Source organism: Sciurus vulgaris, assembly GCF_902686455.1.
Source record: "Sciurus vulgaris genome assembly, chromosome: 12".
Classification (NCBI taxonomy): Eukaryota; Metazoa; Chordata; class Mammalia; order Rodentia; family Sciuridae; genus Sciurus; species Sciurus vulgaris.
This window is the reverse complement of record NC_136473.1, coordinates 78,916,389-78,937,181: the sequence shown is the minus strand read 5'-3', so window position 1 is coordinate 78,937,181 and position 20,793 is coordinate 78,916,389. Positions and strand designations below refer to the sequence as shown.

Below are 20,793 nucleotides of genomic sequence, written 5' to 3'. Positions count from 1 at the left end.
CAGAACTTGGGTGATAAAGGAACCAGCCTCTTTTTGCCTTTCCACTTGGGAATCTATAGCTTGTCAACTCTTAGTCCCCAGATTTATCACCTCATAGTACAAAACGGCTGCCATATTCCAAGTATCATGTCCTAAAATAGTCAAGCTCCTGGTGGAAGTAAAATGTCAGGCCTCTGCTCTATCTTTGACAGAGATAAAAATATTTGTCAGAAGTTTCCCCAGCTGACTTCCTCTTGCTTCTTTGGCCAACTTAGCCATATGCCCATCCCTAAACCAACAACTAGCAAAAGGAGATGATATTACCATGCTTGGTTTGGGCAAATCATGACTCATTCCTTAGAGCTGGGGGAAGAAGCTCCACCTTCCCTGAGTATGGTGGCACCAGGATGGGGGTCAGGGGTAGGGGAGAGTCCTATACACCAGGGAAGAAGAAAGGACTATTTGTTGAGAAAGAAACCAATGATGTCTTCCATGCCCAATATTTTGGTTTTGTTTTGGTCCTTGTAAAGTTAGGTTCGAAAACTAAATACTACTTACTAAGTATCAAGAATACTATGTATCAAGAGTAGGTATTTTGCCACTGAGGTAGATAACTGCTCAGATGTTAAAATACTAAACAGACCCTTCCTCCACACACCTCTTGTTGGCCTCTGTCGTTCTGTGGGACTTTTTTCCACCTGGGGTGCTGGACTAGACGCCTAGGTCCTGCTCAGTTCTAACCTGGTGTTGTGGCCAGTTCCCTCGTCCTCTTGTCTGGTGTACTAACCCGACTTAGAAAATCTTATATTCCCATCGTCTTTGTTCTGCTCCTTTGCCTTTGGGTGTCTGGGTTCCCCGTCCGCCCTTCTCTTTGAACTGTCTTGCCGTCTGTTCTCTCCAGCTTCAGTCGGCCTCCCCGGTCTTGGTTTCCATGGGTCCATCTCGACCTCATCCTTGAGCCTGTTTGCTCGCTGCCTTCCCGGGCCATCCTTCTCTTCCCTCTCATTCCCTGCATTGCTGTGTTCGCAGGAGTCATCTGCTCACCTCTGCTGACTAGTCCCAATTTGGACACAGTCCCTGTCTCAAACTCCAGTGATTCTCCTGGGAGGTCTCTGGCCTTCCAGAAGGGCATCTGCCAGACTCATGGCAGTGCTGCCTGCAGAGGGGACTCCCGGGCACAGGAGAGTGCTGAGGGGCTCACTGGCGTCCTCCATGTCACTGGAGCCTGACTGCAAGAATTCATTCTGTTATTTGCATAAATGGAAAAAAAAAAACAAAACAAAAAACCCAGCCTGGCGTTCAAAGCTTCCCATGTCCTTTCCAGGGCTCTCCATCCAAACCAGATCCTTCTGACGACCAGTGAGTTGTTGCTCAAACCACACCCCAGTGTAAAATGACCCAGGCCTTCTTTCCTGACCTCTCTGCTGCCTCCTCAAGCTTTTGGAACCCTGACTGTCCACCCCCACCCCCACTGGAAGCCTCTCCCAGGGTCTTCCTCCTGTTCTGCTTTGCTTTGCTGCTGTGCACCAGGCTCTGCTCCAACACTGCTGTCCACTTCTGCTGCTCGGGACCTGCCTAGTAGAGGACATGCCTTCCTTCTTGCTGCCTTTGCCCTTTCACCTTGACTTTTGCTGATGACACTTGTTGTGGCTGGTGTGACCGTGACAATGGGCAGACAGAATTTCAGCTTACAGAGATGGGCTTTTAAGATGCGCTCCCCGCAAGTGCTCTGACTGTAACCTGGAACCCCTGAGCTCTTCAGTTGGCTTTATCTAGATGTCTGTTCCCTGGCAGTAGCTCAGATATTGCAACCTGGGGACATCGCCTCAATACCACATTGTTAGTTTTCTTTTTTTAAATCCTTAAGACCCCACGTTTGAACTTGAGCATGGACATTCTCAACCCCTTTGTGGGAGCAGCTCTCCTAACCCCATAACCACCTTGTTGGAGTGTGGGTGCCTTCCCTGGTTTCTGCTTTCCTCTTCTGTCTGTGGAGGTTGAGAATGAAGGGCACAGGTTCTGCAGATGGGGCAGATGTCCTGGAAGCAGCCCAATCTCCTGGTCCCCTTGTAATGATTTTGTTTAGAAGCTTCCGAGCTGTGCACAGCTCTGCCCACTCTGGCCTGGAAGAGACAGCACCAAGTAGGCCAAAGGGAACGACATGGAGAAGGGGGCTGGGGGCTGGGGCAGGGGGAACGCTGAATGCAGAGAAGCTGCTGCAGAATGGGTGGGAGGGGAACATTGCAGCCCCCGCATGTGGCTGCTGCTTGTTGGGTTTAGTAATTGTGTTCTGAGCAGCATTTAGACTGGCATTTAGACGGGTCTAGAATGTGAATTCTTGCAGGGGAGGCAGCCAGCACAATCCTGCTTTGTTCCAGTTCTTTGAGGACTAAGGAAATAATTTTTAAAACAATAACCCTCCTTCCTGGCCTGTCACTTGTTTGCTCTGGAGATTGCTCAGTAACTCTTTGGTCTCTGTTATTTGTGCTTAGACCCTGTGCTCCTGGCCCCAACAAGGACTTGGTAGAAGGAAGGGTTTGGCCTCTAAGAAGGGATGGCGATTCAGTAATTATGCCATTCTCTGTGTGATGTGTCCTCATACAGGGCCGTGTACCAGGACCTCTTGCTGGTTCCTTTATTCTCAGCAAACACTTTCCAAGTCTTGGTTTAGTGACCAAGACCTGATAACAAAACAAAATAATCAGATTCTTATATGGGATGGAAAAGAAGTAGAAGACATGATTCTTCCTTTAAGAAGCTATGAAAATATTACTATTTAAGAAGGTTTTATGCAAAAAAAAAAAAAGAAGAAGCTATGATATCGGGCTGGGGAGATAGCTCAGTTGGTAGAGTGCTCACCTTGCAAGCACAAGGCCCTGGGTTTGATCCCCAGCACGGCAAAAAAAAAAAAAAAAAAAGAAGCTATGATATTATCTTTATTAATGACTGCTGGCAACATTTATTGACTTCCTTTTACTTTGGGCAGAAACCAGGCCAGAGACATGCCAGACATTGCTCAGGCGATCACCTATTTCTTGGGTGCTTCTCATCCAGGTACTATGCCAGGGGCTTGGATAAGGCAAAGAGCTGCCAGGGCCTCCAGTCTGTCAAAAGAGACCCATGACATTAACGGAGATGGTGGGTGTCTGAGGGTCCTGCTGCCCTCAAGGATGCTCCTGCAGCAGCATCACATCACCTGGAGCTTGTCAGAAATACTAAAGGCAGGGCACCACCCAGACTTCCGTCACAGCCTGCTGCACTTCAGCAAGGTCAGGGCCAACTCCTGTCTGCCCACTGAAGTCTGGGGAGGGCTGGTGAGCAGACTGGGGTTTAACCTGGTCTGGGTGAGGCCACTCCCAGGAAGTGACCTTTAAATTGAGATGTGGAGAATGAGTAGGGCCAGCAGGAAAGGTGAGGACAGGCGGAGGGTAGGGGGAGGAAGGTGACGGAGCCAGGCAGGCCAGCTAGGAAAGCTCTGTAACCAGGGTAAAGAGTGTAGATCTGGAGTGCGGAGGATGGATTGAAGAGAGGCGCCATCCCCAGCTTGTTTGCAAGCACACCAAAGCTCAGATGGGTGCAGCAGTTTGCCCAAAGCTATGAACCCACTGGCGAATTAATAAGAGTTAGAATTTATACCCAGGTTTCTAATTCCAAAGCTTATTTCAGAATCATTACATTAAGGTCATTAAGAAGACAAAATATACACATGATATCATGTTTAATCCATCTCTATTAGGATTTGAAGAGTCTTGTGATAAAATGGCTTAAATAATACAAAAACAATTAAATTTGGAATAAGATGATAAAACCCATGATCTGAGAGGAGGTACAAATCCCCCCATCCTTTTTTTCTGGGGGGTACCAGGGATTGAACCCAGGCATGCTAACCATTGAGCCAATCCCCAGCCCTTTTTATATTTTATTTAGAGACAGGGTCTCATTAAGTTGCCAAGGCTGGCTTTGAACTCAAGATCCTCCTGCCTCAGCCTCCCAAGCTGCTGGGATTACAGGCATGCAACACATGTCTGGCTTCATAAATCCCTTTTAAGCATAGATTTTCTTCCTAACTTCTCAGGAGACATGGTGTGAAAGGAGTTACTGTAAGTTATATAGATAGCTCTTGTTATCTGAAAAACTAGACTTCTTTCTAAGGGGAAGAACCTTGTTATCTTTCCTGTCATTATACAGTAAGAAGAAGCACGAACTGATTAATGTGAGGGCAGAGCAGTCTGTGACTAATCCAGGGCTGTTTCCTCCTGCTGCCCTGGAGAGGTGAGCCCTTCCTTTCTGTCTGCTCCTGGCGTGGGCAGGTGGGGACAGAGCAGGTGGGCAGGTGTGTACAGCAGTGCCCATGGGCTGGGAGGCGGGAAACAAGCACAGACCCTGAGCTGCCTTGAGTCCTGCGTGTCTCAGTGCAGAGATGTGAGACGTGGTGCTGGCACCTGCTCAGACACACAGTCTGAGGTGCCAGTGCAGGATCCCCTCCCACGAGATTCACCAGGACCCACCATAGTTCACCAGTTTCTAAGAGGTCCACCTGGCCAACGTGGCCACTGCAGGGGAGGGATGAAAGTCCACGTCTGTCTTTGGTGTTGGAGGGGCTCAAAGAGGAAATAGGAGCTTTGGGGCTCAGGGCATTCCCACGCTACTGGAGAGTATGACCTTTGACCTTGGGGAGCTTCCTGCCTTCAGACCACTCCAGTGTGACAGGGGAGGCTCAGTTCCATTGTATGAAGTCCACATGGAAGGGGAGACTGGGACCTGCTCTGGATGCTCCCAGGCTGGCAGGAGAGACAGAAAGCACAGACAGAACAAATAAAGCACACGTATCAAAAAACAAAACAAACAAACAACTGAAAACCAAAAGCCACGAGACTCCTGGCCCTACATCCCACCACAGGACTTCAGAACATCAGTCACCATTTGCTTCTTGCCTTTTCCTGGCGAGGAAAAGCAGGCAATGCTCACTGTATCCACAAACTTAGAGACCAGTGGAGACGGTGGAGCCCCGGGCTACCCTGTGTTCGTGGGGTTGGTTTATCCGCCCAGGGTTTATTTTCTGTCGCCAGAGAGAAGCAGAAGCTGCAGCAGCCGGCCAGGCAGCTGGCAGCACTGGGGCTTCTTCTCACCAAGTTCTGCTCTGCCCCCGGCTCAGACTCCACGGCACAGCTGAGGCGGAGGCACCAAGGCGTGGCACATCTGCCAGTTCCCACCTCTGGAGAACAGCTGGGCCTCCCAGGGCACTGTCTAGCACGCGGTATGTTTGTCTGCTCTTGGCAAAAATGGAATCCTCCCGTCTCCTTGCCTTCCCTCCTTCACGCCTCCTCTGGAGACTATGACTGCTGATGTTGGGACAAGAGAGAGAGAAAACCCGAGGTCCGTTGACAGGGACGTGGCCTAATCAGGAGGCTCTTGCTTTTGCCCCACACATGAGTGACATGTCACCCTGAGTGAGTCCTCCACTTTGCCATCAGAATTAACTTAAAGGATGGCAGCGAAGAAAGGTCATGGGCTCAGCTCCTGGCTCCAGTGTGACCGTGGGTGAGGTGATCCCATTTTCCCTCAGAGAAAGGATTTTTAAAAATCAGGTGAGCTTCGGTTTTCTTCCTTGCGAGCTGGGACTGATGATACCACACCGACCGCTGACGAGAATGCGTTGGAAGGCTTTGAAAACTGGAAAGATTTAGTGACGATGCCAGTTTTGAAGGGGGGATGGGTGCTGATCATATTGAAAAAGGATCAGAGGCGAAAACAAAACATTCATTAAGATGAGATTCATATTACCCCAAATACACATCCTCTTTGAGCCTGAGCAGTAGAAATAGCTAATTCATGATTGATACCGGGCTTGGCTGAGGGGAATAAAGGATAAATGGAAAACCAGGACACAGGTTCAGAGAACTCAGTCTGGGAGGAGAAATAAGACCTTGGAATGGTGACATCAAAACCCAGTGCTAACGGCTGCCTTTCAAACTTGGGCACCAGGGAAGCCTGCGTGGAGGAAACACTCTTTGTTACAGCTGCCTGTGTACATGTACTCATTTGTTTAACAAATATTTTGGGACCACCTTCTTTTGGTTTAGCATTATTCTAGATGTCAGAGCTACAGCAGTAAACCAAACAGATAAAAATCCCTGTCGTGCAAAGAGTTTATATTTTAATGGGGAAAGACACATAATAAATAAGGAATATAAGTAAAATAAGGGGCACATTAGGTAAGTGCAAAGGAGTTATAAAATAAAGCAGGTGGGGGCAGGAGGGTTGGGGGGAAGGATTTCCAGTTTCAGAGAGAGTGGCCAGGGAAATCCTTACTGGGAAGAGGATACTGGGACAAAGAGCTGAGGCAGGAAAATAAGACAGCAGGCCAGAGGTTTGCTAGGACCAGGAAAGCAGCCATCGAGGGAGAGAGGAGATGGCAGACGCCTCTCAAGGTAGAGATGGGAGGAGTCACTGAAGGCCCAGGTGTAAGGTGTGAGGTAAAGAGAGGAGTCAGAGAGGACACTTGGGTTTGTCATGAGCTAAAATGGGACAGGCTGTGTGTGTGGTGGGACAGGGACAAGGTACCTTTAGACTTCCTAGACTTAGAGGCCCCTTAGAAACACAACTGGAAGCTGGGTGCAGTGGCGCATGCCTGTAATCCCAGCGACTCAGGAGGCTAAGACAGGAGGATCGAGAGTTTAAAGCCAGCCTCAGCAATTTAGTGAGGCCCTAAGCAACCTAGCAAGACTCTGTCTCTAATAAAATACAAGAAAGGACTGGGAATATGGCTCAGTAGTTAAGCGCCCCTGGGTTCAATCCCTGATACCTGATATCACAAAGAAAAGAAAAAACAACTGGAGATGTCAAGCAAGCAGTTGGATATGAATCTGAAGCTCAGGGAACGGATCTGGGCTAGAGATTTAAAATTGGGAGTTTTCAGCATAGACAAGATCACCTGAGGAAATACATAGAAAATCGTGCCTAGAAAAGAGGAGAGATCCTAGGATGGAGCCTGGGCATTCTATCATCAGAAGTTGGGGACAAGAGCCAGGTATGGCAGGGCACACCTGTAATCCCAGTGACTCAGGAGACTGAGGCAGGAGGCTCACAAATTGGAGGCCAGCCTCAGCAATTTAGCAAGGTCCTATTATCTCAAAAACAAAAAGGGCCAGGGATGTGGCTCAGTGATAAAGCACCCCTGTGATCAACTCCCAATATCAAAAAAAAATAAAAGTTGGGGAGAAGAGGAGAATCCATATAGGAGATTGAGAAGGAAACAGTAAGGAGGAAAGCCAGGAGATACTTGTACTCCAGATGCCAAGTGAGAGAAGTGCTTTAAAGAGGATGGAGTGATCATTTGTGTTAGATCAACAAAGATGGGAACTAAGAATCTCGCTAGCAGGGCTTGGTGGCATATACCTGTAGTCACAGCAGGTCGGGAGGCTGAGGCAGCAGGATCTCGAGTTCAAAGCCAGCCTCAGCAACATATAATGAGGCACTAAGCAACTCAGTGAGACCCTGTCTCTAAATAAAATACAAAATAGGGCTGGGGATGTGGCTCAGTGATTGAGAGCCCCTGAGTTCAATCCCTGGTACCCTCCCCCGCCCCCCACACAAATCTCTTTGTTCACCACCAGACTGAGCATATTGAGGTCATTAGCGAGGGCTGTGGTTTGGAGATTTGTGCCCTCCAGAACTCATGTTGAGATTTAATTGCGGGAGTGGCATATTGAGAGATGGGGCTAATGGGAGGTGTTTAGGTCCCAAGGGCCCCACCCTCATAAATGCATTAATCCCATGATCACAGGAGTGTCTCGGTTATAAAAGGGGTGAGTTTCCCCCTTTATCTGTTTTACATGCTTTGTCTCCAGTGCGGTGCCCTCTGCCATGTCACGAGGCAGCAAGAAGGCCCTCGCCAGATGCAGCATTCCATCTTGGGCTTCCCAGCATCCAGAACCCTGAGAAATACATTTCTTTTCTTTAGAAATTACCCAGTGGTCTTTTGTTATAGCAGCAGGAAATGGACTAAGACTTGGATAAAAAAAAAAAAAAAAAAACTAGTTTGGGTTGAGTGATGGGAGGTGGGTCGGGAACGTTGATTGGAATGAGTTTCAAAGGGGTTTGGAGAAAATAAAGTGGAGGTCAGAAAGGTGGGCAGCTCCTGTAAGGTGTTTTCTTGTAAGGGGAGAGAAATAGGCAGCAGCCTGAGGGGAGGGTTAGGCTGGGAGAAATCACAACCTGCCTGTAAACTAAGAGGAAATATCCAGCAAGGAGGAACAGGCAATGAGGCAGGAGGAGAATGGCTGGATCTCGCCAGGGGAACAGTTTGGAGTCAACCAACCAAATAAGAGGAACTGCAAATACCATTCTCACATCATGTTGACAGAGCTTTTGAGGACCAGGTTTGTGTCTCTGCTTCAGTGACTTTAAACTAATTTGACTAGCTGTTTCTCAGGTTCTCCCAGAGGTTCTGACCAAATTGAACACTCTACTCAGTACTTATGAATGATTTATTTGGTTGCATGAGCAAGAAAAAACATGGGGTGGGGAAGAATTAGAAGTGGTTCCAATTACCTTGTCTTTCATTCTTTTACCTTTTGTCACAAAATATGGGATAATAGTGGTGTTAGTCAACTTTCTGTTCTAAAAGAAATACCTGAGATAAATCAACTTGTAAAGAAAAGACTTATTTTGACTCATAGTTTTGGAGGTTTCGGTTCATTATTAGCTGGTCCCATTGCTTTTGGGCCTGTGACAAGTTAGCACATTGTGGCAGAGCAAAACCTTTCATCTCCTGACTAGGAAGTACAAGGAAAGAGGAAGGGGCACACCCCCAATGACCTAAAGATCTCCCACTAGGCTCCACCTCTTAAAGGTTCCACCACCTCCCTAGATTGCCAAGCTGGGGACCAAGCCTTTCACACACAGACCTTTGGGGAACATTTTAGATTCAAACTATAGCACTTGCTTTGTGTGGATGTGGCTGGAGCAAGTAAGACATTAAGGCCTCTCTTGAACAGTGACTTGCCTGCCATTAGCTTGTCCTGTGAAGGAGGTCACCCAGGCCCAGCTGAGAATCTTAAGAGGCAAGGTGTTTCCTGTGGCTCTGCCTTTGTAGGGTGCGCCCCAGAGTCCTCCTGTCCATCAGCTTGTGATCATCCCTAGGACTGTTCCATCTGAAGCAGGAGCTCATCTTTTTTTTTTTTTTTTTTTAATATTTTTAAGTTGTAGGGGACACAATATCTTTATTTATTTATTTATTTATCTATGTGGTACTGAGGATCGAACCCAGTGCCTTGTACATGCCAGGCAAGCACTCTAGCCCTAAGCTTCAGCCCCAGCCCCAGGAGCTCATCTTTCACTGGACCCTTCCCAGTCACAGGTCCTAGTCACAGGACCGAGGCCCAGTGCTGTGACTTGCCTGCTTAGCTTCCTAGAGAGAATTGTCTTAAGTCAAAACATTTCTCTGTCGGGTCTTAGTGCAAATTCACCTCTGATTCATGGTATGAAACAGACACGTTGACTATGCACAGCAAGGTTGTACACCTCGTTCCTCCTTTGCAGTATTAATGGTTTTTTGAAATAACCACAAAGGAAACTTTTTAAAGAAGTCCCTGTGCACTCTGCTCACATTTATATCTTCCACAGGGCCCTGCACAAACTATTGGTTGAAATATTGCCAGATTGTGGTAAGCTAGGTTTCAGCCTGGCTCAAAAGGAGCATGAGCCTCGGGGACAAATGTCTGGGTGTGGTGTGTAGGCCTCGGGCTTCTGCTGGGTGAAGCCGGGATGACGATGTCTCCCTCGTAGAAATGTCACAGGATGAAAAGGGATGACTGGTGCAGGTGTGTTTGTGAATATTCAGTTTTAGGAGGTAATGTAAAATGTTTTCCAAAGTGGTGGTACCCTTAGCAATATGTAAGAAACCCTGTGGTTTTGCAGCATTTGGTATCATCAGATGGAGTGATTATTGCCAATGGAATGAATGTAAATTGGTCTCGATTGGCATTTTCCAGACCACGTATATGCATTAGCCCTAGGTATATTCCTGCTTGTCTCCTGCCTGTATTCTACTGGGTTGTTTATTCTCTTTTAATCATAGAAATTTAAAAATACACACACACACACACACACACACACACACACACATATTTTTGGGTGGGGATTTGTATCCTGGATTGGACCCACTTAGCCACTGAGCCACATCCCCAGCCCCTTTTTATGTTTTATTTAGAGACTTCATCTCACTGAGTTGCTTAGGGCCTCACTAAGTTGCTGAGACTGACTTTGAACTCGAGATCCTCCTGACCCAGCCTCCCAAGCCACTGGGATTATAGGCATGCACCACCATGCCCAGCTTATTTATATATTCTTTTTTTTGAATTTCGTATTTGTTCTAATTAGTAATACATGACAGTAGAATGCTTTTATGCCTTTTGATAGATCATACATAAATGGAGTATAATTTCACTTTTCTGATTGTACATATTGTAGGATCACATTGGTCATGCAGTCATATATGTACATGAGGTAATAATGTCTGTTTCACTCTACTATCATTCCTATCCCCATATCCCTTCCCCTCCCTTCACTCTCCTCTACCTAATCTAAAGTAACTCTATTCTTCCCTAGCAATGCCCCTTATTGTGATTTAGCATCCATATATCAGAGAAAACATTCGGCCTTTGGTTTTTTTGGGTTTGGCTTATTTTGCTTAGCATGATATTCTCCAGCTCCATCCACTTAGCAGCAAATGCCATAATTTCATTCTTCTTTAAAACTGAGTAATATTCCATCATATATATATGTATATGTACATACACATATGTATATATACCACATTTTTTTATCCATTCATCTGTTGAAGGACACCTAGGTTGGTTCCATAGTTTAGCAGTTGAGCTGCTATAAACATTGATGTGATTGTGTCCATCACTGTAGTATGTTGATTTTAAGTCCTTTGGGTATAACCCGGGGAGTGGGATAGCTGGGTCAAATGGTGGTTCCTTTCCAAGTTTTCTGAGGAATCGCCATACTGCTTTCCATAAAGATTGTACCAGTTTTCAGTCCCACCAGCAATGTATGAGCGTACCTTTTTCCCCACATCCTCGCCAACATTTATTGTTGCTTATATTGCTGATAATTGCCATTCTGACTGGAGTGAGATGAAATCTTAGAGTAGTTTTGATGTGCATTTCTCTAATTGCTAGAGATGTTGAATATTTTCTCATATCTTTGATGATCAATTGTATATCATCTGTGAAGTGTTTGTTCCATTCCTTAGCCCATTTATTGATTGGGTTATTTGTTTATTTTTGATAGCAATCCTTCATTAGGTATGTAAATATTCAGTCTCTTCTCCCAGGTTTTTTTGTTTTTGTTTTTATTTATTTTCTTTTGGGGGGGTTGGTACTGCACATTTGACCTAGGGGAGGAGATTCACCACTGAGTTATATCCACAGATATATATGTGTGTGTGTGTGTGTGTGTGTGTGTGTGTGTACATCACACACACACACACACACACACACACATATACATATACTTTTTTCTTTTACTTTGAGATGTGATCTTGCTAAGTTGCTTAGGCCTTGCTAAATTGCCCAAGCTTGCCTTGAACTTAGAATCCTCCTGTCTCAGCCTCTTGAGTCACTGGGCTTATAGGCATGTGCCTGGCTCTTCTACCCTCCTTCTTCCTCGTCCTCCTCCTATGGACGTGGAATTGTTCCAGCACATAGGAGATTTGGTGTATGATAAAGATAGCATCTAAGACCAGAAGGTAAAAGGTGAATTCTTCAACAAATCATGTTGGGAAAGCCATTTTATATAACATTAGATTCCTCCTTCACATGACTTCAAAGTAAGTTCAAGCCAGGGATGGTGGGGCACCTATAATCCCAGCGAGTCAGGAAGCTGAGGCAGCAAGATTCGAGTTCAAAACCAGCCTTAGCAACTTAGTAAGATCCTAAGCAACTTAGCAAGGGGGAGATCCTTTCTCAAAATAAAAAATTAAAAATGGGCTGGAGGTGTGGCTCAGTGGTTAAGCCCTCCTGGGTAGAAAAAAAAAAAAAAGTAAATTCCAGACAGATAAAAAATTACATCATAGAAAATTAAGCAATTAAAATGCCTAAGAAAACATGGAAATATTTAAAGATAGTATTGAAAGAAGCCCTAAGTATGACACAAAACAGTGTAATAAAAGAAAAGATTCATTCTACAAGGAAAAACCATTTTTTTGCAGATTTTTTAAAAAGTCAAGATAATAATGAGGATGGGGTGTTTTGCAGCTTCTCTTGCAAACAACTCATTTCTTTAAGTAGCAAGTTCCTTTAAACTCATAAGAATAAACCAGCTATTCAATAGAGAAATTGGCAAAGAAGAATTCAAAGAAAATGAAAACGTTCAACCTCTCTCAGAGAAAGAGAACCACAAGAGAGATGCCGATTTCCATGTAGCCAATTGCCAGGGAAAGAACAGAAAGAAAGAAAAGCACTAATAACACAGCATGCTGGGGAAGAAGAAACAGGAACTCTTACACATTGCTGTGGGACTGTAAATTGTCACAATGTTCATGGAAAGAAATTTGGATATATTCTTTCTGATCCAAAAATTCTGTATCTGAGAATTTGTCCTAAAAATAACCTTGCAAATATAAGAAATCACATTTCTCCAAAGATATATATGACAGCAATTTCCCATATCATATGATTATAAATAACCTAAATGTCTATCAATAGAGGATTGAACAAATAAATTATGATGTGTCTTTTTGTTAGAATACTATGCAACTGTTAAAAATAATAAGAATTTTATATGATGAAATATGGCAAGATATCTAAGATATTTGTTAACTAAAAAAAATCAAAGCAAGAGAAATGTGTATTCTACAATTTTTTTCTTTTTAATCTATGTTCACATAGACTGTCTCCAGAAGGATACACAAGAAACTGTTAACAGTGGTTGGCTAGGGACAGGGACTGGTTGGGACCTAGGAAACTGGGACCAAGGTTGGGAGGGAGATTTACTTATAAATATACTTTTACTGTATACTCCTTTGTATGTGAAAATGTCATGTGGAGGGATTTGCTATTCAAAAATAAGTAAACAATTTCTTAAATAGTGAAGAATCCTAAAGAGAGAGGAACACTGGAGGATCTTTGTTCCCTGAGCACAGACTAAATATCCAGGGGAAGAAGGTATGTGAATCAGAAGTCAGGATTTTGTACTTCTTGAGATGTATACACTTAGGGAATCATGGAGATTCCAATTCCAAGGAGAGAAAGTGCTACAGATCCCCTAGACCAACTTTTGTTCTATGGGAAATACGATCAGAGGGACCCACAGTCAGAGATCTACAAAGAACCACCCTACCCCCACCCTCCGCCAAAGATGTTCTGATGTGAACAATGGAGAGAGCCGCTCTGGAGCAGGCAGCCGCTCCTTCCTGTCCTCATCTGACAGGCTGTGCTGGCCTCTTGCTGCTGGGAGCATCTTCCCCGCCCTCCTCTAGCCTGGACCTCTGTTCAGAAGCAGCCAGTGGTGTCTGCTGCCTGGTGGCTCCTTCTGCCTCCTGGAATCTGGGGTAGTGCACCCAGCACACCAGGCATAGTCTCCACCCTTCTGTGACCCAGACCCACTCTTCTACAGCCTGCAGGATATCAGGGGTCTTCCAGGTCCCTGCCCCTCCCAGAGTATCAGGTGTCCTTCCTGCAGCCCTCCTGTCCCTGGGTCAGATGGAGAGCCTGTTCCCTGGATTCTAAGTCTCACTTCTCATTTAACCCTGAAGCCCTGTGAATGCTGATAAAAGCATCGGTGGTGAGTGTAATCTCAACCATCTTTAAGGATTTGCTGCCTGTCTGTCTGTCTATCTTCAAATCACAGCTCTCACTGGATCCTCACACCAATTCCACACAGGGCAGATCTGATCTCCAGTTTTCGAGTGGCAGTGAAATATTTGCACAGAGATTTGTTTTCCAAGTATTTTCCTATACATTAGCTCATTGCAGCCCCCTGAGACCCACATATAGGCAAGGAGCGCCTTATTAACCCAGGATGCTAATGAGGAGATGGAGACGGCAGCTGTGGAATGGGGCCTTTGGGATAAGGGTCTGTCCATGAGTCCTGACTCCATGGCTCTTCACACCTCTTTCCTCAGGTGCGAAATGTGTATAGCGACAGATGATATGCAAGTTCATCTGTCATACTGGATCATTGTTAGGGTTCAATGGCTACAATTCAGAATAATTTCAAGAACTAGCATTCTGATGATTGTGTTCTCCTCAACCTATTCTATCACTTTAAAATGTTTTATTTTAGAAATACTTTACAAAAGAAGAGCAAATAGTGCAATCAAACCAGGGTATCCTTCACCCTCTTCAGCAATATTAATACAAGGCCATTTATACCCCTATCCACCCACCCACTAATTTTCTTTTATTTTATTTTGTCTATTTATTTTGGTACCAGAGATTGAACCCAGGGGCACTTAACCACTCAACCACATCCCCCGTCCTTTTTATTTTTTACTTAGAGACAGGGTCTTGCTGTGTTGCTTAGGACCTTGCTAAGTTGCCGAGGCTGGCTTTGAACTTGCAATCCTCCCACCTCAGCCTCCTGAGCTGCTGGGATGACAGGCACATGCCACCATGCCTGGCACTTCTTTTGTTTTACTAACTGGTTTTCAAAATAGTGAGGTATTACCCTAACATCCCCCCAAGGTGACTAATGGTTTCTTTCAGGATCCTTCTAAGTATTATTAGGAATTCACACTTTGGACACATTTCTTATATTTCAGTCTATTAGAGGTAATGTCCTTATTGGTATTGCACTTGACCCCAGAAGCCCCTTGACTTCTGAGTCCTTTTGACATGACACTTGTAGTCTCTGACATACTTCATTTGCTTTTTTAGTTTGACAAGGTAGGCTAGGTTCATCTTGTACGTTTGCCATTTTAAATTGGAAACCAGCCATTTCTTCAAGAAGGCTGTCTGGGGCTCATAGCCTCGTTGCTAGGGAAGTTCGTTTCTATACCTTACGGTGAGTAGTTAGGACGAGGGTAAAACTCTACACAGAGGCTGCAGTTCACAGGACTAGGGGATGTTTCCCTAATCTCCTCCATCCCACATTAGCATCTTAACCAGAAGATCTTGTTTCTAAGCCACATCAGTATTATTAGTCATTTGATATACCCCACAATGAACATATAAAAGTCTTAGAATAATAACAATACTATCATCGTACCATCAATAATATAAAGTTTTGGGTGTGGTGCTGGGAGTTGAACCCTGGAGCACTCCGCCACTGAGCTACACCCTCAACCTTTATGATTTTTTAGTTTGCGCAGGGCCTCACTAAATTGTTGAGACGGGCCTCAAACTTGGCAGTCCTCCTGCCTCAGCCTCCCAAATTGCTGGGATTGCAGGCGTGCACCCCCATGCCCAGCTCTGAAAACAGTTTAGGGTTTCCTGGAAAAAGGATGGGTGAGTTCTTTTTATCCTTGGGGTACATCCACCTAATAAACGTAGTCAAAATTACCATGTCATAATTTCTGCACGTGTAGCATGCCAATCTTTTGAACTCATAGGTTCATTTGTCTCAATTTATCTTTAATTTTAGGGACTTCACAAAAAAATTTTAAAAATATTTTTAGTTGTAGATTGACACAATACCCTATTTTATTTATTTATTTTTATGTTGTGCTGAGGATCGAACCTAGTGCCTCACATGTACTAGGCAAGCACTCTACCACTGAGCTACAGCCACAGCCCCTTCACAAAAATTTTAACTGCATTTTATAATTATGTCAAGTATTTGTCTATTCCAAAGTGTCGCACAACAAAGTATATTCAAAGTCCAGCTTCTATCCCTGCCGCCTCACATAATTCCCCTCCTGTAGTTAAAATATAGTTTATGCTATACATACTTTTGCATTCCTTCCCCTTTTCTTAAATAAATGATAGTATACTAAATACTTTTTTCCTTTTGAATTTTTTCACTCAATAGCCCTGGAGATCACAACATAGGCTTATAGGATATATTTCTAATATATCCCTAGAACTGAGATTGCTAATCCAAAGTGCATATGTATTTTGATAGATAATTGCCACATTCCCCTCACTCTGGTGGATTTTACTATTTTCTGCAGGCACACTTTTATGTAAAGCATATAATTAAATGAGATCTATTATCTGTACTGAAGGCTAAGTGATCGCTCATTTAAACCTTCTGGGACTCGAATCCCCCAAATGCTCATTAATGACTGACCTACCCCGCCAGTCATTAATACCTTATCCCCATTTTACTGACAAAGAAACTAAAGACATACGGAAACAAGTGACCCACCCCAAATGACATATTGATGTACATGACTGATCCTGAACTCAGATCTCCTTTTACAGTGTTATGTGCTTATTTATGGTGAACTGGGTTTGCTTATCTGTAGATAGGAAAGAAAGACAGTAATTCTTCTAAGAAAGTTAAGAAATTAATGAGATAATTACAGGTAAATTCTCCCTTGGGTGTGGGACAGATTCTTCAAGATACAACTTAATTTCTTTCAGCGAACAGGGAATCAGCAATTAGTCTGTGGTGTGAGGACACGAAGGCATGATTTTATGGATGAGAGGGACAGTCACCCCCTCCCCAGAGACCACGTCTGTTTCTTGCAGAGTGTTTGAGCTTTGAACAAAGATGCCGCTGTGCTATGCAAAACTTTACAAATGGACGTGAACAGGATGTAGTTTCCCCAGTGCATGAACAAGCTGCAAACACAAAGTCTTTTATTTTTTTTTCTTTCTATTTTTCTTTCCCCCTCTTTCGAGAGTAACCGGGGTTCTCCTTGTGCTTGCAGGTTGATTGACTTATGTGCGATCTGCGACACTGGAGTTGGCGCTCCCTCCGCAGACTGGAACAGCGCCCCCTCTGGTGGTGCAAGGGGGAGGCTGAATGAGGCAGAGGAGGTGAGCGGGGCCGGCCTGGGAGCGGGTGGCTGCCAAGGATGTTTGCCTCGTGCCCTTCTCTTTGCCTGGCCCCAGGAATCTTCCGAGGGATCTCCTTCCTTCTCCCAGAGACAGAAGCCCAGGACCAGCCACAGAGCCACATCCCAAGGCCCTCCCTGGAGGAGGCTGGAGCTGGGGAAGCAATGGCCCCTCCCCCAGCAGATGCAGTCGGCCCCTGTCCCCGCTGTCCACCTTAGCTGAAAAATGAGTGACCGGCTTTGTTTGTGACCTGCTGCATCCCCTGATTAAACCCAGGCCTCCATGACCTGGGAGCCTCCTGAGTGACAGCCCTGGCAGATGGGGGGCAGTCCAAGAACCCCCCCTCTGGGCGGGGCACTGGACCCTGGCAGATGGACAGCTGCCCAGGGTGCAGGGAACAGCCAGGCCCACAACACCAAAGCCACACCCTAGTCCCAGTCCTCATTGTTCCATTCTTGGCTAGAATTTCCTGCCGCTCCAACAGCTTCTGCCTTACTCAGGCAGGATAGCAGGGGAGACAGGCAAGAAGCAAGGCCCTCAATTTTATCAGGAGAGTAACTGGGTGCCTGGAGGCTAAGGGCTGGGGCAGTCTGACCTGGAGGCCTGGATCTTCTTTTTCTTTGAGTTTGAGCATCTCTGCCTCATTGTGGTGTCTTAAGTTTTCCAAGAAAAAGTTGGAATGGAACTGGGGAAGCAAGCAGAGGGTTAAAAAGAAGAGTTAGCGTGCACTAGTGACATGGGTTTGGGACCAACGGTTGTCCAGCCCCACTTGCTGTGTGACCTCTGAAAAGTTTCTTAACCACTCTGGGTTTGTCAGTTCCTGGTTTTATCAATGGAAATAGTAATGGACATCTTGTAGAGAATAAATTAAAGGGTAAACATATAAGAGCCCTGCACAGTGTCTGGCATATAGTAGGTTATTAGTTCTCATATCAACATTAGACAGACATACTTGAATCAGAGTCGTCTCTTTATGGGCCTTTTCAGGGCAAAACCTTGTCACAGAGCAGTGCCAGGTTTCAGGGACCCCCTGGGAGATTCATCTGTCCGTGGTTTTGCATGCTGTCGTCGTTACTACATATCATACTTGAACATGCTGAGAGTTGGGGGGTGGTTACTATATGTGGAGGACTCTGATCTCAAAAATGGTAGACCAGTTTACGTAAAGGGGCACTTTGTATATGTAAAACTGTGCGGGGACAGACCCCAGGTTTGTGACTGAATCAGGGAGTTAGTCCAGCTCTGGGTCAGCATGCCCCTCTCCCCGTGTTTGCTCACGTACCCCTCCTATCCCTCTCCCACAGAGCCACTTCCCAGCCCTCCCTGGGCACATGCATGCTGGGTGGCCCCCCAGGCCCCGTCTGAAGAAGCTGCGCCCGTCTCTGGTGACAGGCCCTGCATGTCCGCAGGTCAGACACTTCCGTCGGACCTGCACAGAGCTCAGGGCCTTGTCCTTTGTGTAGTGTGTCCCTTCACATTCTCCCTCTCTCTTGGCACTCATCCTGGGATGTGAACAAGGCTGGTGTTGTTCTATTTGATTGATAAGCAAACTGAGGCTCCAAGAAGTTATTCCCCCCAAGTTCCATGAAACTAAGCAGCGTGAGAGCCACCAGGGGAACTGCCATGCTCTGAACCGAGGGACATTTTGTGACATCACACGCGTGGGGCGGCTCATCAGAAGGCGAGCACCCACCCGAGCCTTTCGGACACACAGAGGAACCCAAGACAAGGAAAGGGGGGCAGAGAACGTTTGCAAGCAGGGACAGGTGGCCGTTGCGGGAGCCATGCGTGGTTAGAGAAGGGAAGCTCGTCTGGTTTCTTTAGCTGGTGACGATGATCATCGTGATGATGACCAACATTCAAGTGGTCCCCACGGGCCACCACCACACTCTGCAGCAGGCCGTTCCTGGGCATTCCTCCTCGCTGCAGCCTACAAGGTGGGGCCACTTGTCACTCACACCAAAGTGAAGTGCATGAAGGTTAAGGAAATTCCCCAAAGCCCCCTTTAAGAAGATGCCCGCGGGACTGGGGATATAGCTCAGCTGGTAGAGCGCTTGCCTCGCATGCACAAGGCCCTGGGTTCAACCCCCAGCACCATGGAAAAAATAAATAAATAAATAAGGTGCCCGCGGCACCCAGGTGCGGATCCCAGCGGTCTAGCTCTGGGACCTGGGCAGTCGGCCCTCTGGGTTTGTGGCCCCGTGTGGTTCTAGGGTGGCCTCTTCCAGGCTTCATCACAGCAAGTGTCAGCCAGGCCCAGGTGTGGCTGTGACTGCTGCTCAGGAGGCTGTCCCCCTTTGTTTTGAGGCCCCTGCCATCTGGAGCAGCCCAGGCATCTGCTCCTGAGCCTGCCCCTGTCCCTTCTCCTCCCGCCCCAGCAGGAGGCACCTTCCTGCACTCCGCCTTCATCCCACCCCGCCCGCCTTGCAGGGCTTCAACTCATTGTCAGCTCAGGTCACCAGGAACAGACACCTGCCTCTGATGCATGGCAGAGAAGCCACCCAGCTTCCCCAGGCCTTCAGTTACCCGAATGGACCCATTCGTTTAATTGCACTCACAATCCTAAGCCCCCCTGCCTGTCAGCAAGAAGTTGGGCCTGTCCTCTCTGGGCCACCGCAGGCCAGACTCAGAACGCAGGGCTGTGCATTGATTGACAGGTGCTGGGTCACAGCACTTCACTAGGAGCTGTCTGGTTTGCATCCCCACGCCCATCCCCAAGCCAGTTCGGGCCACCAAGGCAGCACCTGCACTTAGCCACCTTTGCCCATGGGCCCTGAGGTTGGCAGGGGTGGAGAGGGGCCAGGGTGGAGGTGGCAGCAGTGAGAGTTCCTGCTGTCGCCCTCTTTTCTGTGCAGTGAGGCCTTTCTAGTCCCCTTGCCTTTCCGCTCAACCCTGAGCCCGCATTTCTGCCAGAGCCTGAGCTGTTAATGCCCGATACAGCATGGTACCCATTTCTAATAAGAGGACCCCAAAGGGCAGCAAACCCAAAGCTTTCTCTGCACCCACTGGACCCAACAGCGTCTTTGGTGTCAGCACGCATAGCTGCCGACACTTAGCAACCAGACTCCTAGACAAATAGTACATATTAAAACTCGGGGCAGGGGGAGAAAAAAACAAACCGTCCGTCTGTTGCCACCCCTTTGCTCCCCTCCCCCCAGCCCCTGCGTTTCTCAGCTCCCCCAGCCTGCGGAGCCTGCAGGATAGCAGTTGGATGCAGGCTGATGTCTGTATGGGATGTAAATGCAGAAGGCAGAGGGAGGGAGGGAAGGAACAGATGCCGCTCCCCCCTGCTGGCCCAGTCCTTTCCTTCCCTGCCTCACTTGTCACAGCAGACAGGAATTTAAAAAATGCAACCGGGATATGCTGTCCTTGGAATATCAGCAGCTAAATCACTGTTGACAGCAGGACAGCAGGCACTTAAGAAGTGACCAGCTCCCTGTGGACGTCATAGGTCCTGGGTCCTGGTGGGAGCAGCCAGAGCTGTGGCTTGCTTTGGGGAAGGAGAAGGAAACCCCTGGCGGAGGCAGGAGAGTGAGGAGCCCAGAGGTGCTTTGACTGGCCTGGGATCTTGGGGGAGCCTCCCTCTCTTTTTGGCCTATAAGGTGCTATCCAGCCAGTGCGTGGAGATCTACAGAGGCACTGTCTGCTTGATGACAGACAAAGCAGATCGGAAAGGCCAGCTCGTCTAAGGCCATGGAGGAAAGCAGTCCAACACTTGTGATTTAAGGGAAAGGAGAAAGACCCAATGGTTTGTTTTGTTTGTTTGTTTTGGTTAGGTTTTTGTACCAGTGATTGAACCAGGAGTGCTTAACCACTGAGCCACATCTCCAGCCCTTCTGTTAAAGTTTATTTAGAGGCA

General features: G+C 46.7%; 1 protein-coding gene across 18 annotated transcripts in view; it reads left to right on the top strand.

The window, feature by feature from the left end:
* The window catches only part of NFASC (neurofascin), a 173,151-nt gene that overhangs the window by 60,395 nt on the left and 91,963 nt on the right, over positions 1 to 20,793 (top strand). For 17 of the 18 annotated variants that reach the window (XM_079107346.1, XM_079107336.1, XM_079107345.1 and 14 more), the window contains exon 2: positions 16,808 to 16,916. The exons of the other annotated variant lie outside the window; for it this stretch is intronic. In XM_079107346.1, the coding sequence (XP_078963472.1) occupies positions 16,808 to 16,916 (109 nt within the window). The remainder of the gene's footprint in view (positions 1 to 16,807; positions 16,917 to 20,793) is intronic. 18 annotated transcript variants of the gene reach the window in all.